We start from the raw sequence: 15,016 nt of genomic DNA on the forward strand, positions 1-15,016 counted from the left end.
ATTTTTCAGAAAGTAACCCTCCCATTTGTACAGTGGGCCTCTTAAGATGATCCAAATCATTCATTTGATGGGCCACAGCATAAATTGGCTTTACCCCGTAAATCATCTCCACAGGATGATCTTAACCATCCCATCTGAAGGGACTCACACATCATTTAAAATCATATCATTTGAAGCCGTTGATTTTCACGTGCCTCAATCTGGCAAATAAGATCCTCACCTCATGTGCAATTCCATCAGATCAACGGTCACGATTTTGCAATCAAACTTTGAATTTTTCCTTTCTTGGGTTCGTACTTCTCGAAGTTCGTACCTACTTAACGTTCTTTGACCACCTTGCACACACACCGGTCCATAATTCGTTGCCAAAAATGGGCCCACATCTTTTGAATCGCGCGTCTCAATTATGTTGACGTGCTCTGACTGCTGACATGGCAGTTATAATTCGTCAGGTGTCAATGGCCCCACACGACACACAATCAAGGCCGTTGGGATCGCATTTCATCTTCGCATCCTAATTACAGAAATAAGACTCTTAACCACATTAAAATGCTAATTTTCCGCCTCATAATCCGGAAGGGATTTCTTTTCGAGGAGTGCTAATACCATTACCCCACAAAGTCCCTATTATCTTCTTCTTCCTTCTTCGGGACCAACTCTACGTGTGAGAATCGTGTGTGTCCCCGACAAAATTTCTCAATAAAGAAAAAAGAAAATGAATCCTAAAGATGGAGAATTTATATGATGGGGGGCCGTGAAAACACGTGAAGTCTAAAAAAGTAGGTACGGCCCACTCCATATGATGATCCAAACCGTTCATCTGTTTGATCATCATATGGAGTGGGTCGTACCTACTTTTTCTAGACTTCACGTGTTCAGAAGGAGACCCTAAACAAGGATCTCTCTCTCTATCTCTAAAGAAATAAAACAACTGCTTTTCTCTCTCTAGATTTTACCTTTAAACGGCTTTCCAATCCCTAGATCTACCCTCCAAAACTACTCTCCTCCGAGAAAACTCAGATTCCCTTCCGATCTGAGAATAAAAGAAAGCAGATCCAGATCGGACGGTGGGAATTCGATGGCGCGATTGTCTCGAAAGCGTCAGACCGTTCCAAAAGCCGACGGAGAGCCGGCGGTGGCAGCCGGAGATTCGCCCGACGCTCCTTCGGTCCGATACGAGCCGCATCCGAATCCGGCGGCCGGAGATTCCAAGAAAGAATCTTCGTCGTCGGAGAAGCCGGTTCGTGTATATGCCGATGGAATCTATGATCTCTTCCATTTCGGCCACGCTCGAGCGCTTGAACAGGCCAAAAAATCGTAAGCATTGTATTGCAATTTTAAGTTCCTTTCATATTTTTCCTTTTTCTTTTCCCCTTTGATCGGCGAGATTGGAAATTCGGTCTCTGATTCGTTAATTTGGAAGCATTTGATTGGAAGAAACCGTGATTTCATAACTCAGTTTAATGAATTTCATTAATTTATAATAATACTTGGAATTCCGAAATGTTTAGTTTTTGTCGAGATCAGAGAAAACGGATGTCGTGTGTGAGAGAATTTGAATGAATTATGTAAAATCAAATTTATGGAAGAGAGATTCGTAGTACGATTTCATGAAATGATGTTTGTTTTCTGATCTCCAAGAAAATTAGGGCAATCGGAGCTCGGGATGGATTGAGTTTGAAAGGAACTGTATCTAATATGAAACAGAGCCATCTAATTTGCTTGGAGTATGGAGGGCCTTCTGTTATTTTGGTGCAAATCTTGAGTTTGTATTGACATTTGGACATTGTTTCTTTTGAGTTTGATGAAATTGAGTGTAATTTGTCTTAGCTTAGCTTCACAATTTTGTGGGCATGGTGGATTTTGAACTCTGCATATTTATAGTCTCTTTCATCATCTTATTGCTCGCATCGTGTCATTGGCCATTCCATGGATCTATATGACTCATGTAGCCTCTTGATTGAGGTTTTTTCTATTTCTTTTTCCTTTTTTGACCTTGATGAAATTTGTGGGTTTTTTTTTTTCTAATGACAATACATGCGTTTTTATTAACCGTAAACTGATTTGATGTGCTTATCATTTAGGTTCCCCAACACACATCTTCTTGTTGGTTGTTGCAATGATGAAGTCACTCATATGTTCAAAGGGAAAACTGTTTTTACTGAAGCTGAGCGCTATGAATCTCTTCGCCACTGCAGGTATTCTGCTTCATTGAAATTGATTCACCTTTGAGTTGTTATATAATCTTCCTATGACATTGACATTGCTATGATTCTGTGGAATTATTTTGTTGGAACCAATTTTATGTGAAATAAAGCACATGTTATGCTATCATTTCGTCTAGCCTTTCTCTTAGCTTATGGTCCTTCTTAGATCTATCCATTCTTTCTTTTTACTTTGCAGATATCTGCCCAGTGTTGACCCGTTATTCATTTGATGTAGTTTTATCTCTAATTTCTTCATTACATCTATCTTTCATAAAAGAAGTAAAAGGAACCACTTGTCAAATGTTGGGCAACACATGCAGGTAGAGGCTAATGTTCCGAACAGTTGATGACACATTAAATTCTGTGTTATACATACCATGTTTCATGTATTTATGTATGTTTGTCTGATGCCATAAGATTTAGTTAATGCATAGCACACTGTAATCATATTGTACAAAACATAACTTTTACAATATCCATACAGGTATGAGCTGTATGGGAAATTCTATGGTATATCTTATCATACTGGGCACTTGTATATGCTTTTGTATCTACTATTCATAGATTTTTATTTGTAAATAGTTTCATATAGAATATTGAATTTGTTCATTCCTCATTGAGAATTTTGAATTTGGACAGTGCTTATTGAGAGTGACAGTGCAAGAGACCTCATGCTTATCTTTTCTTTTTCTGCCTTGCTTTGGAGGATTTGAAAGGAATGTATTGGAAATGCTTTAAGACTGGAAGCAGGCAAAGAGATGTTTTAACGATCTATGAGGATACTCTAAAATGATGCAGATTCGGATTTCTACTACTGCCTAATCTGTTTGTTAGGATCTCTTGCAGAGAGCTAATGATAAATCACATCTGATATGCACATTTGTGGAGGGTAGTTCTATACTTTTATCCAGTCTTTCATAAGTTGTACAGTGGGATAAGTTTTAAAGGACCGCCACAATTAAAAAACTTTTTCTGTATTAGATACCCACAACGGTCTCTGGTTATGATAGTTCTTGACCGTTTGATTGGCCATTTCTGCCCACTTTTGAAATATTACTGGGAGTAAAAAAACATTCAAGTCAGTCAGGTTTATGGTCCTTCAAGGGTGAGGGGAAGATGTGGTTGAGTTTACCCAATCTTTTGGAGTATTGTGATTATACAGTGGTAGATTAGGTGGTCAAACCTGATATTTATCTTCGAATGGCAGCTCCAATGTATGTTGTTTTCTGAAGTGAGTTGCTTAATGTGATAGCTGAGGGTAGCTAGGCCTCATCAACTGTGAGCAGCCTGTTTGGAAAGATTTTTGATCTGATGCAGTGGAGATACTCTCCACTGCCCATGATGGCTGTTACACGTATTGGGATGTAAACTAACCTGTTTTTAAGTTTACATGTTAAAATTGTAAATAATTATTCGAAAATACAGAGCATCTTCTTCCATATCATTACATATTTTCTTTGTCTAGAATTATTATTAGGGATTAGGGAAAAGGCAGTTAGTACTTAGTACACATTTATTGGGTGCAACTGGAGCCCCGGAGAAATAGTAAGGGACAAATTTGTGTAATGGGACTTTTTCCACTGAATGCACCAACAAAAACAATGTAGTCTACTTTATGGTGTGACTTCTGAACAAAGATGCATGGCCCTCTTATTATTACCCTGTATTACATTATATATACCTTTGATATGACTTTAGTTGATTCATGCAGATATGCAAATTAATATATGCATTTTGAATAGTTTCACTATCTATTTGTGTTTCTGTTATACTAGCATATTTGTGTTTCTTTTATAATATATATAATAATATATTTGTGTGTGCTCGCGGTATTACATTTTGTACCTCGGCTTAAGGTTCAATATGGTAAAGCTAACATATCCATGCCTCATCCAGGGCTTATGTCCCCTTATGTCTCTTGTGCATGTCTTATTCAATAAAACTCTATGTTGAGCTTCTATCTTGGACCTTGTCTGCGAGAATGTTATCTAATTTTGTTTAAACTGCAAGAAATATCATAATGTATATGACACCTCAGCTTCAATGTTATATCTGAATCATCTCCATGGTCTTGGTGTGCTCCACATTAGCATATAAGAATGTCATTAAAAAAATAACATATAAGAAACATGGCTCTTTTTGGCAAACATTCTCATAACTGCATAGGTTCCTTTTTTGGAAACATTTAGTATGACCTGTTTTCGTGGATTTGTTTTTGTTTCTTAATTGGTAATTTATGAGACGTTGATAATGGCTAATGCTGACGTGGCTTGTATCTTTTGTCATAGGTGGGTTGATGAAGTTATTCCTGATGCTCCATGGGTGATCACACAGGAGTTCATTGACAAACACGAGATAGACTATGTTGCACATGACTCTCTTCCGTAAGATTTGTGAACATACATGTATTCAATTTGTGGTACTAATCTCATTTGACAAATTGGAGTGGTCATGTACAAGTGTATCAGACATTTGTACTGTGAGAAAATGTGATTGTGTACTGGAGCTTTTTCTGTTTGAAAACCTGATCCTTCCTCATTTATGTCGATCCTCTGTAGATATGCTGATGTCAGTGGAGCCGGCAATGACGTCTATGAATTTGTTAGTTGTTTCCTTGCCTGGATAAATGTGTATCCTTAGTTTGGTGATCACTTCATTTTAAGCATGAGAGTGATCATAATGATCTGTGTGTAGGTTAAAGCCATTGGGAAATTCAAGGAAACACAGCGCACTGAAGGGATCTCTACATCAGACATTATAATGAGGATACTTAAGGACTACAATCAGTATGTTATGCGCAATTTGGCCCGTGGATATTCAAGGAAGGACCTTGGTGTGAGCTATGTGAAGGTACAGAAAAGATGCTAATTGTCTATCATGTTCCTAATAAATATCCGACACATTTTCATTTCAACAACCTTGTTGATAAGTCTCTGAAACTAAATTCTCGGTCCCATACTGTGCTGGTGTGACCTGTTTTTTCTTATTGAAGGCTCTGATCCTTGGCTTTTCATTTTTATTTCCATCAGGAAAAGCAATTGAGGGTGAACATGGGAATAACCAAGTTGCGTGAGAAAGTGAAGGAACATCAGGAAAAGGTGGGCCAGAAGGTTCGTAGGTCCCAAACCAAATGTAGTTGTTTTTGGTCAAATATCTGAAATGAACGTGAAATATCTGAAATGAACTATTCTCTATCATGCTTCAGATCTTTCACAGAACTTGTTTCTTATAGGGACTGAAATCAGTACATAGTAGTAGCAAGCACAACACTGCTTAAGAATTTCCAATAGAATGTCTTTGTTTCTACATCCTTGAAGCTGAGTGTACATCCTAAAAGCAATACATTCCGACGTGTTGAAGAAATGCCTAACCATCTGCATGTAGCTGGCTAATGCTTTGTTGCTTCAATGCGGGCCACTAATTGCTGCCATTTGGATTGTGGCATCGGAAATGTTTTTCATGGAAAATAACAAATTTTAGTTCTCTCACTGTTTTTGTATTTTTGCAAGGAACTGGAGATTGTGACATCTGTATAACCTGGTATTTTTTGCAGTTACATACCGTGGCAAAGACTGCTGGTATGCATCACGGCGAGTGGGTGGAGAATGCAGATCGTTGGGTTGCAGGTTTTCTCGAGAAGTTTGAGGAAGGTTGCCATATAATGGTGAGTCTTCTAGACCTTAAAAAATCTTTTACAGTCCACCTAGCACCTGGCCATCACCAACCCTTGGTTTCATTCTTCTTTCTTTTGGCACAATATTTTTTCTTGAAAGGATAACTGACTAGTGACTTGTAGGCAGGGGCGATGCCACATGAGAGGAAAGGGGGGCAGTTGCCCCCCTTATTTTTTTGGAAAAAAAAAATATGCCTTTATTTTTTAATAATTTTTTAATACTTACCCCCTTTTTTAAAAAATATGCCCCCCTTTCCAATAGAAAATAAGTTTAAAATTTTAATTTTACCATTTTTATCTCCCTTTTTTGTGCAAGATTTACTATAATTTTTGCCCGCCTGTGCAAAATTTCAGATAGAAATTTTTTCTATCTTAATTTCAAGATAGATAAGAAATTACTATAAATTTTGCCCCCCCTTTGCAAAATTTCTGGCATCGCCCCTGCTTGTAGGTTGGGTGGGCTGACAATACGTAGTATTGCAACTTGGGTCGATTTTTTGGAATTTTGGTTGAGCTTTTACCATAAAATGGGATCGGGCTAGGTTGTTTCCAATTTCCTAGTAAGACCAATGCTGGGCCCAATATGACCAGAGTTCAGGATGTTTGCATGAATCAACATAACTATTTTCACTGCACCAAGAATGGGATCCGCTTGCTCTGCTATGTTGGTCTGCTGTTTAAAAAATTGTTGCTATTGTTTGACAGGAAACTGCCATTAAAGACCGGATTCAGGAAGGGTTGAAGAGGCAGCAGTCCAAATTGGCCATGAACAACCTTCTTCAAGACGAAGAAGAAGAAGAAGAAGAAGAAGAAGAAGAAGAAGAAGAGGATGAAGATTGATAATGTTTGGGCTCTGTTATTGGTTTGCGATGATTACAATAACTGAGGTTTTGGAGCCACAGTCAGTACTCTTTTTCCCTTTCAAATCCCTTTTCCGGTTGGTTTTAAAGTTGGTGAATCCTTTAGCTGAAGGTAAATCTTTCTAGTGTACTACTAATATAGAAGTGAAACGAAGTGGACGGGATGTGTTCCTGTTCAATGTTCTGATTGCAGTAAAATCTGCATATTTTCTTCCTAATTTTTTAAATAAACAATCATATATACTCTATATTCCTTTTATGATCGTAGATCATAATAATTCTTGCAAACTTATACTGTTGATTTCATTGTTCCTATAGGCTATTATTCAAGGTTTTTTAATGAATAAAGAATTTCTTGAAAAAAATGCTACTGAAAAAGTGGCAAGATGTTGCTAAGCCATGCATGTTATGACGCATTGGGGAAAGTTTTGCAAATTGGCCGGTGAAAACTGTTATTTTGCGTATGCTTTCCCATTTTTCATTTGTCTTGTGGAAACTGTTTTTTTTTTTTTTTTTTTGCCCTTGACCAATAAACATAAGTCATCAGAAGTTGGTATTGTTCCTTGAGAAATTTAAGAGTTTAGGAGATTGGGGAATTCAAGGAATTAATAATCCTCTTGACGATGCCTAACTATTTTGTATTGGATTTCTATATTCATAAAGCACTTTTACTAAGGAAATCATGAGATTGTAATTTCCAATCATGTGGCTCTCCCAAAAAGAAGGCAAACTCCATCTTTTAACATGGAATTTCATTTACTAAGGGGCCGTTTGGATAAGCAGATTTTAGAATCCAGGTTTTAGTTTGAAAACAGTGTAAAAAAAGGGTCATGATCAAGCTGCTAGTATGCTGTCCTGGCAGCGCTTCGTGAATTTTTAGTAAGAAAACTAAGTTTTAGAAATCTCTCTTGTAACCTGTGATTTCTATAACCTGGAAACATGGGATGATCGCCAGCTCTCTTGCTGTTGGAAAGAAGGGCTAGAAATTAGAAAACGACGGCTGCTCTCTTTCTTCTCTTGTCTCCCAACTACAATTTTGGAGAAATACAGGATTCTAAAATACGTGTATCCAAACGGTGCCTAAGAGTGGAGAACATGAGGTGAGAGGACTTCTACGGGTCACGAATATCTCTCATACATATCCCGTAGGTATTGAATGTCCATAGAGAAGAACTTCCTTTGATGATGCATGTTAGGAGAACAAGCACATATGTGCTTAACACTCCCTCCTAATGAGTCTAATTCATAATTAAAATGGGCTCTCTCCTAAAGATTCTAATTCAGAATTAAAATGCTCTCTCTCTCTCTCTCTCTCTCTCTCTCTCTCTCTGTGCACTGAACTTTGTTGCTGCTTCCAACAACAGGACACGATTACTCCCAAAGATTCTAGTTCAGCTTCTGAAGCTCAAATAGAGGCGGAGACCACGTAGGAGGGTTTTTTTTTTTTTTTTTTCAAGCTTGTATTGATTTGTTTGCACCCTTTTGTTTTAACTTTGTTGAAAATGGTCATTTTGAAGAAAAGACAAACAAAAAGGGGTGGAAAATAACATTTCCCTAAATGGAGTAAATACCCCCAATTTTTACGTCCAATAATACAGAACCTTTCCCCCTTCTCCCAAATTAGCCACTTGCCCACTTGTGAGCAAGGTTTTAAATTTCACCCGAAATTTCAGATTTCGGTGAGGACCGAAACCAAAACGTTCCGAAACTGAAAATGCCGAAATTTCAGCTCAAAAAACGACATTTCGAGTGCCCGTTGCCGAATTTTGGGATTTCGGCTAAAATTTTGGTTTCGGATAGGAGCGAAATTTAAAACTTTGCTTGTGAGTGATGGGACTCACGTGCCTATTTATGGCAACCAAGTTTGCTCCGTACTCTCACGGACTACCAATCTCTCTTATTTGGAATCCAGTAGTGCCACCCTTGCAATTTCGGGGCTATTTATTGGACCCGGAGATTGTATTGCATATAATTTTGGATTATGCTCCGTATAAGTAATTTATTCTATTCAACAACCAAAATTAATGGAGGAAAATGAAACTAGGACACGCACAAGTTATGTTTATACCTAACAGCCACCCTTAAGGCCTTAATATTGTCATGTCCCAATAAATAAAGATCCACTTGACATTCTTGTCATAAAATAATGGCTATTGTTCCACTTGAGAGACATGCTGGTTGGATAATGGTTTTTGTTAGACTACAATTTAGTGGTGATGCCATTTGTTTGAAAATTTAATCCTCACCATGATCCTTGATTTTTATTACCAATCAAAAGACAACGCGTGTATCTATCTATTTCGATCTAAGGATTAGAGTTTTTCGGTGGCGGCAGTGTCAGGATTAGACTTAGCCAATTTGAGCCGGGTAGATTTTTTTCACCTTCTTCGTGAAAGTTTTCTAAAGGATTCATTAGCTGACAAAGGCTTAGTTGAGTTGATTTTGGGTATAAACGATTTAGATAGAACATTAGCAGGGGCGGAGCTAGGAATTTACACTTGGGGGGCGGACTAATTTACACTTGCTAAGCATTGGTCATGGGGGGGAGGGGCATGCCCACTAAACTAGCCAATCATATCTGCCTCCGCCCCTGAACGTTAGGACTATCAAGTTGCAGTTGGCAATGGATCATCCTCTTTAGATATTTTGAAGACTTCGAGGGGTATTTCTGTAAAAATTTCCACTCCTGAAGTTCGGTAAATAGAGCAAAAAAAGGAATTAGTACTCCGCAAGTTTTTCATGGCAATAGAGACCTGCTAAGAAAAGAAAGCAGAGCCTTTTTTTACTTTAATTGCTCCACAGTAAAAAAAAAACATGAAAATTGAGATCGAAAATAAAATCTGCAGAAAAAGTAGAAGAAGCAGAAGAAGAAGATAGGGAGAATAACTGTTCATGGGTCAGCTCTTGCTGTGAGTCTTTCTCTCAAGCTTAAGAATTTCCCTTTTTCTTTTTGTTTCTCTGCTCTTTTTTCATACATGTGAGCACTTGATTACTCAATTTCTACTTTATTTTCCTCTTTGCAGTGGTGGGTGTTTGTTTTTCGAGTTGTAGTTGGTTTTTCATCATGGAATTATGAGTTTCTGTTGGATTGTGACGTTTTTCTAGTTTAAATCCGTGACCCAGATGGTATAATCATGTGGGTTTTGCAATTTGACTTTGTTTCCATGGTTTTTGAGTTTTTTCAGTTGTGGTTTTTTAATATCTTAGATTCTTTTTTCCTTTTTCTCTTTCTCTTCTTTGATCCCATGGCTGATCTTTTATCCTGCTCTCATGGCTGGAAATTGTCAATATTCCATGTATGCTTATGTGGTAATGGGTTATAATTTCACTAGGATGGACACTATTTTTTTGTGTTTGTTCTTTCTTTGGAGTTTGAACTTGGAACAATGTGTTTTTGTTCATGAAGTTCTTTGCTTTCTCTAGCTTAAATCCATGACCCAACTGTTATATCATGTGTTAAAGTTTAGGGGTTTCACAAACAGTTCAAAGCCTTATAAATCAAGTGCTTAAACGCAAGGCACAGTTTTAGCTAATTAACAAACTAATCAAACTCAAAAGTATATACAGAAAGTTTTTTATGCGATTTGGGATTGAACCTGTGACTTCAATGATGGGATACAAAGCCTCAACGATGGAGCTACATGTTCAACCCCTGTATATGCAGAAAGTTGTAAATGAATACCCATCAAACAAAGGAGATCTATAAGTGGTAGAGACATGTTATTCTTTAAATGTTACCCTTTAGTTAGATTGATGCCGCTCATCACCACCACCAGTTCGTGTGCATCGGGATTGCTAACGACTTATCTTTTTGGTACGACCACGTCTCTCAATTGTGCCCTATTCACACAGTAGCTCAAACTTGACTAACACAATCAATGCCAAAGATTAGAAGAGGACATCTGAAAGTTGAATGCTATTCTTGCAAATCAATTCAGGAAATCTCAATCTCAATCTTGAGAACTCGAATCAAAGAAAGGAGGGAAGAGACTTAATAGAGGCGTGTTTTGGATGCACTAAACAAGAGAGCTTGGTCTATCTTATATGGACAACGGAACCCTCAATGTCTATCCTTTAATAGGGCTGAATGGCTCTCAAAATTAACATAAAAAAGTGATAGGCATTAATCCAAAGCTTGTAACATGTAGCCATTCACCTATAAGCTTCAACGACTTATAAAAAAGGGTATTAAATTTGCAAACTCAAAGGGCTAAAACATAAAATAATACCAACAGGAAGGATAAAATAGTATAAAAGATAGGACCCATTGGAGGCACAAGAACTTACAGACATGTGACTGCATGTAAGCCACGCTCACCGTCTTGCGTTGTTGCCTCAGCTCGATGTGTGCATACTTAGTAAAAATATTTGTAAGAATAATATGATACGCAGCAGCATGTGCATTTTTTCTGAAGAAGGTATGGATGAGGTCATGAAAGAGCAATATATAATCCAAGATGAGAAAAACTCGAATAAAGGCAGATTGCATGTGGTTAATGAGCTTATCAATCACAAACTTTAATTTATTGGCCAATATCTTAGTTATGATCTTATAAATGAAATTACAAAGAGAAATGGGCCAAAACTTATCAGGCATAGAGGCATTGGTGGATTTCAGTACAAGTGTGATGAATGTTGAATTGACCTCCTTGAGCATATTTTCCCTGCTGAAGAAGTTTTGAGCTGCGGCAACCATGCCATTTGCAATCAGGTACCAAAAAAGTGTGCAAAACTCCCCAATAAAGCCATCTGGCTGGGGGGCTTTGCTGGGGTTAGAAAACATCACAGTAACTTCAATTTCATTCTTTAGGGTCAGGCGAGGTAGCCAATCAACATCCCGACAAAAGAGTCCTGGTAGGAGTATTGGAGCTACCCAATTTATCCCGTGTAGTAGCCAACAGCCTTTGTGAAGGAGTTCAGGGCAGCACTAATATCATTTTGAGTTTTATCAGCCAAATTGTCCCATGCTCTACAAGTCTGCTTAGTAGACTTCCAATTTTGAAGCAACAACAACAGACTAATGGTGAGTTTTATTTCTTTTGAACGTAAGATGTAGTCCATGTCATTTATATCCTCCTAATACGGTGAGATAACCATCATGGTAGACCATATTCCATATGTGCTCTTTAGATACCTTATCATTCAAAAAAAAAAATCTTTAGATAGCTCAATACCTCAATTCTCTAATAGTGTATCCCTATGTTCTTGAACAGCTTACTCATTTATCTACTTAAGCTTTAGGTACATCAACACTCTGTAAGTTCATCTCGGTGTTTCTGGAAGTGGCTCTTTTTCCTTTTGAAATTTTGTGGTTTCTTAATGATCTCTGCCTGGTATATGTACAAGTCCTCAAAATTGGATTCATTACTTTTATACCAATTATTCTGGACATCTGTTTTTTTTTTTTTTTTGAAAGATGACAATTTTATTGAAACTATGGGAATTACATCGGGGACCAGAGGTCCCAACTTGCAATACATAGGATCAATTAAGGATGGCCAGCAGCATACTTCTGGGCATCTGTTTTGGAACTGAGATTTATTTTATTTTTTACTTTTGTGACGTTAGCTTCATTGCGATCAAAAGATATGTTTCTATCCTGTTTATGAATGGATTGTATGTAGTTGTTTACAGATTTGATGGTGATTTTGGTGAATTTCCCATTTCCAAAGATAGGTTTGGATAGTACTCTGTTGGTAATTCATAACTGTTGTTTCGCGGTGTTCCACTAATTGTTCAGCTTGGTGATATTCTGTTTCCCAAGAGGGGATTCACCAACTTTGTGGTACTCACTTGTAATTACTTGACTTAGAATATGGTTGTTGCATTATGCATGTTTAGTTAATTTCATGGACTGAGCAGGACATTTATCGAGGTTTAGTATTTCTCATGGGCATGCATGGATGAGAAAGGTGAATTAGATATTAGAAATTGGAACTTCACAGAGCAGGCTACAAGCGTAAATTCAGTGTTGAAAGTGGGTGATTTTCCAGACAAAAATTCTACGATTTCTGAAGCTAAAGCAGAAGCAGAAGCATCTTCCATGGAGTTTTCTGATTGGGTTCATCAGAGAAACTTCCAAGCGGCTTCGGATTCTTTGCAAGCAACTCAGGTCAACTCAGAAATGAAATTTGCTGATATTCCAATGGTTCTGGGTTTACCAGAACACGCATCAGAGAATGGCGGGTTTGATACTAAAAATACTAAAATTAAAAAGCAGAAGCCTTCTACGAAGAGGTCTAATCAGATTGCTTCTAAGGTTTTAAGGCCGAAACAGTCAAAACAAAAGGCCTCTGTATCTACGAAGAAAAAGGGTGGTGCTGCAAAACATGAGAAAAACAATACTGATGTTGTTATACATGGGACGGCATTTGATTTTTCCCATGTACCTACACCAGTGTGCTCGTGCACTGGTGTGCCTCACCAATGCTACAGATGGGGTGTGGGAGGGTGGCAATCTTCGTGTTGTACTAAAAACATTTCTGAATATCCTCTGCCAATGAGTCCCTCAAGGCCAGGGGCCCGCATGGCTGGGAGAAAAATGAGTAATGGTGCATATGGAAAACTTCTAGAGAGACTTGCAACTGAAGGTCATGACCTTTCTAATGCAGTTGACTTGAAGACTCATTGGGCTAAGCATGGCACTAATAAGTTTGTGACAATCAGGTAGATGTGAAGAGGTGGCACTTTCATTTATCTGGTAAGCAAAGTCCTTTGTTGCACTAATAAGTTTGTGACAATCAGGTAGATGTGAAGAGGTGGCACTTTCATTTATCTGGTAAGCAAAGTCCTTTGTTTCCCTTTTAAAATGCTTCATGATGTATCTTACAGAGTTTTCAGAAACATTATGTAAAGATCGTATCTGGTTTAAACACTATAAGCTATCCTTGGTTCCTGCAAGTTTGCAAGCTCTTCGAAAATTGCTGATTGCTTGTGTTTTCAAAATTACTATTTTATATGCAGTGTATAAGTAATTACTATTTTATATGCAGTGTAAATAATTTTCGTCCAATCATGCATCGTACATTCGTACTACATATGAAGTGGGCAGGCATTCTCTTTCCAGAAATTCTAAGAATAAATATGAACAATGAAATGCAACTCAAACTTTACTATGTTTCATGATTTCAGCCTTATCTGACTGATGCGCATCCTAAAATTCATACATTTGTTCGTATATGCCTAGATTGATTGTATTTAAACTTTAAGGTGGGTAGTAGAGTGGATTCATTTTGGGTTATGATTTGTGATTTCTTCTTTTCCATTGCAAATAAAATAAACGCCTTTTAAAAAGCCGAGCATCCTCATCGGTCTCACCGTACTCATCTTGAGCTGCAACTAAACCTTGTTTTAATGTCACCAGGTTTTACTTCACTGCAACTAAACCTTGCTTATGTCCTATAGAAACTATTCATAGGACATAAGCAGCTATATAAACAATCTTTCTCTTAATATCTTGTTTCTTTTGGTCAATTCACCAAGGGTTGGAACTATTGCTTTTGCTTCTCCCCTCTTTTCCAATTTGTAGCTAGAGAAGTAGAGAGGCTCAGAAGATAAGAAGTAGGAATAGCTCGAAATGTGAAGAACACGAGAAGTCCTCAGTTTGTTCTACTAATGGAATGATTGGCAAATCTGAGCCATTGCCGTGATGATTGACACTAAAATCACACTTATCAAGTGATCTATAAGTGTTCAGTTAAGGAAAAATGAGCAATGCATCTTGGTAAGCATTATTGTGAAGAGACATGAACCCAAAATCTCACAAGACATTCTCAATTGTTCTATAGAAGGCTTAGAAATGGACATTTAATAAGAAAATTGAGCAATTTTACCCACCAGCATGATCCTTCATTTGGTAATCCTATTGAAGCTGACATGACCATAAAATCAAACTTAAGGGCCCGTTTGGATGCCGAGAAGATTTTGATTTGGTTTTCTCACATTTGCAGCCCTTCTTGAATTTCCAATTCAGCGACTGACAGTGAAAAAAATCAGATTTCCAAATAAGCTGTGGAAATAATAAATTGGAAATCCACAGATCTGGCAGTTTCCTTCACCCTCTTGGCTCCTCAACCTCTCGCCTGCAGCAGGAATTGCCCCTTGCCCCCTTCCTTCTCTGTCTCCCTCAACATGAGCTGGTAAGATCTATTTATTTTGTACTGAAAACTCAATTCCAAATCCAAATACAAAATCTGAGGTATCCCAACGGGCCCTAAAAGAATTTGTTGGTTCTTCCAAGGTTGTGGAAGAGAATAAGATGTGGCCCACCAGATCAA

At 37.7% G+C, this 15,016-nt stretch overlaps 2 protein-coding genes across 4 annotated transcripts; both read left to right on the forward strand.

The window, feature by feature from the left end:
• The first annotated feature begins 871 nt into the window (after nucleotides 1-871).
• Nucleotides 872-6,999, forward strand: LOC143877048 (choline-phosphate cytidylyltransferase 2-like). 2 transcript variants are annotated; one of them, XM_077378775.1, is made up of 8 exons: nucleotides 872-1,317; nucleotides 2,085-2,198; nucleotides 4,496-4,591; nucleotides 4,766-4,808; nucleotides 4,902-5,057; nucleotides 5,237-5,305; nucleotides 5,761-5,871; nucleotides 6,586-6,999. In XM_077378775.1, the coding sequence occupies exons 1-8, from the start codon at nucleotides 1,079-1,081 to the stop codon at nucleotides 6,718-6,720; spliced, it is 963 nt and encodes a 320-aa protein (XP_077234890.1). In that variant the 5' UTR covers nucleotides 872-1,078; the 3' UTR covers nucleotides 6,721-6,999. The 2 variants fall into 2 exon arrangements, with proteins under 2 accessions (XP_077234890.1, XP_077234889.1); XM_077378774.1 differs by having other exon boundaries at nucleotides 873-1,317; nucleotides 5,237-5,317.
• A 2,440-nt stretch (nucleotides 7,000-9,439) lies between these two features.
• Nucleotides 9,440-13,640, forward strand: LOC143877049 (protein BASIC PENTACYSTEINE7-like). 2 transcript variants are annotated; one of them, XM_077378776.1, is made up of 2 exons: nucleotides 9,440-9,649; nucleotides 12,603-13,640. In XM_077378776.1, exon 2 carries the CDS (start codon nucleotides 12,640-12,642, stop codon nucleotides 13,408-13,410), a length of 771 nt encoding a protein of 256 aa, XP_077234891.1. In that variant the 5' UTR covers nucleotides 9,440-9,649; nucleotides 12,603-12,639; the 3' UTR covers nucleotides 13,411-13,640. The 2 variants fall into 2 exon arrangements, with proteins under 2 accessions (XP_077234891.1, XP_077234892.1); XM_077378777.1 differs by having other exon boundaries at nucleotides 12,734-13,640.
• Nucleotides 13,641-15,016: the final 1,376 nt, after the last annotated feature.

Source organism: Tasmannia lanceolata, unplaced genomic scaffold, assembly GCF_043159265.1.
Source record: "Tasmannia lanceolata isolate RefF3 unplaced genomic scaffold, GAP_Taslan_0.1 ptg000005l, whole genome shotgun sequence".
Classification (NCBI taxonomy): Eukaryota; Viridiplantae; Streptophyta; class Magnoliopsida; order Canellales; family Winteraceae; genus Tasmannia; species Tasmannia lanceolata.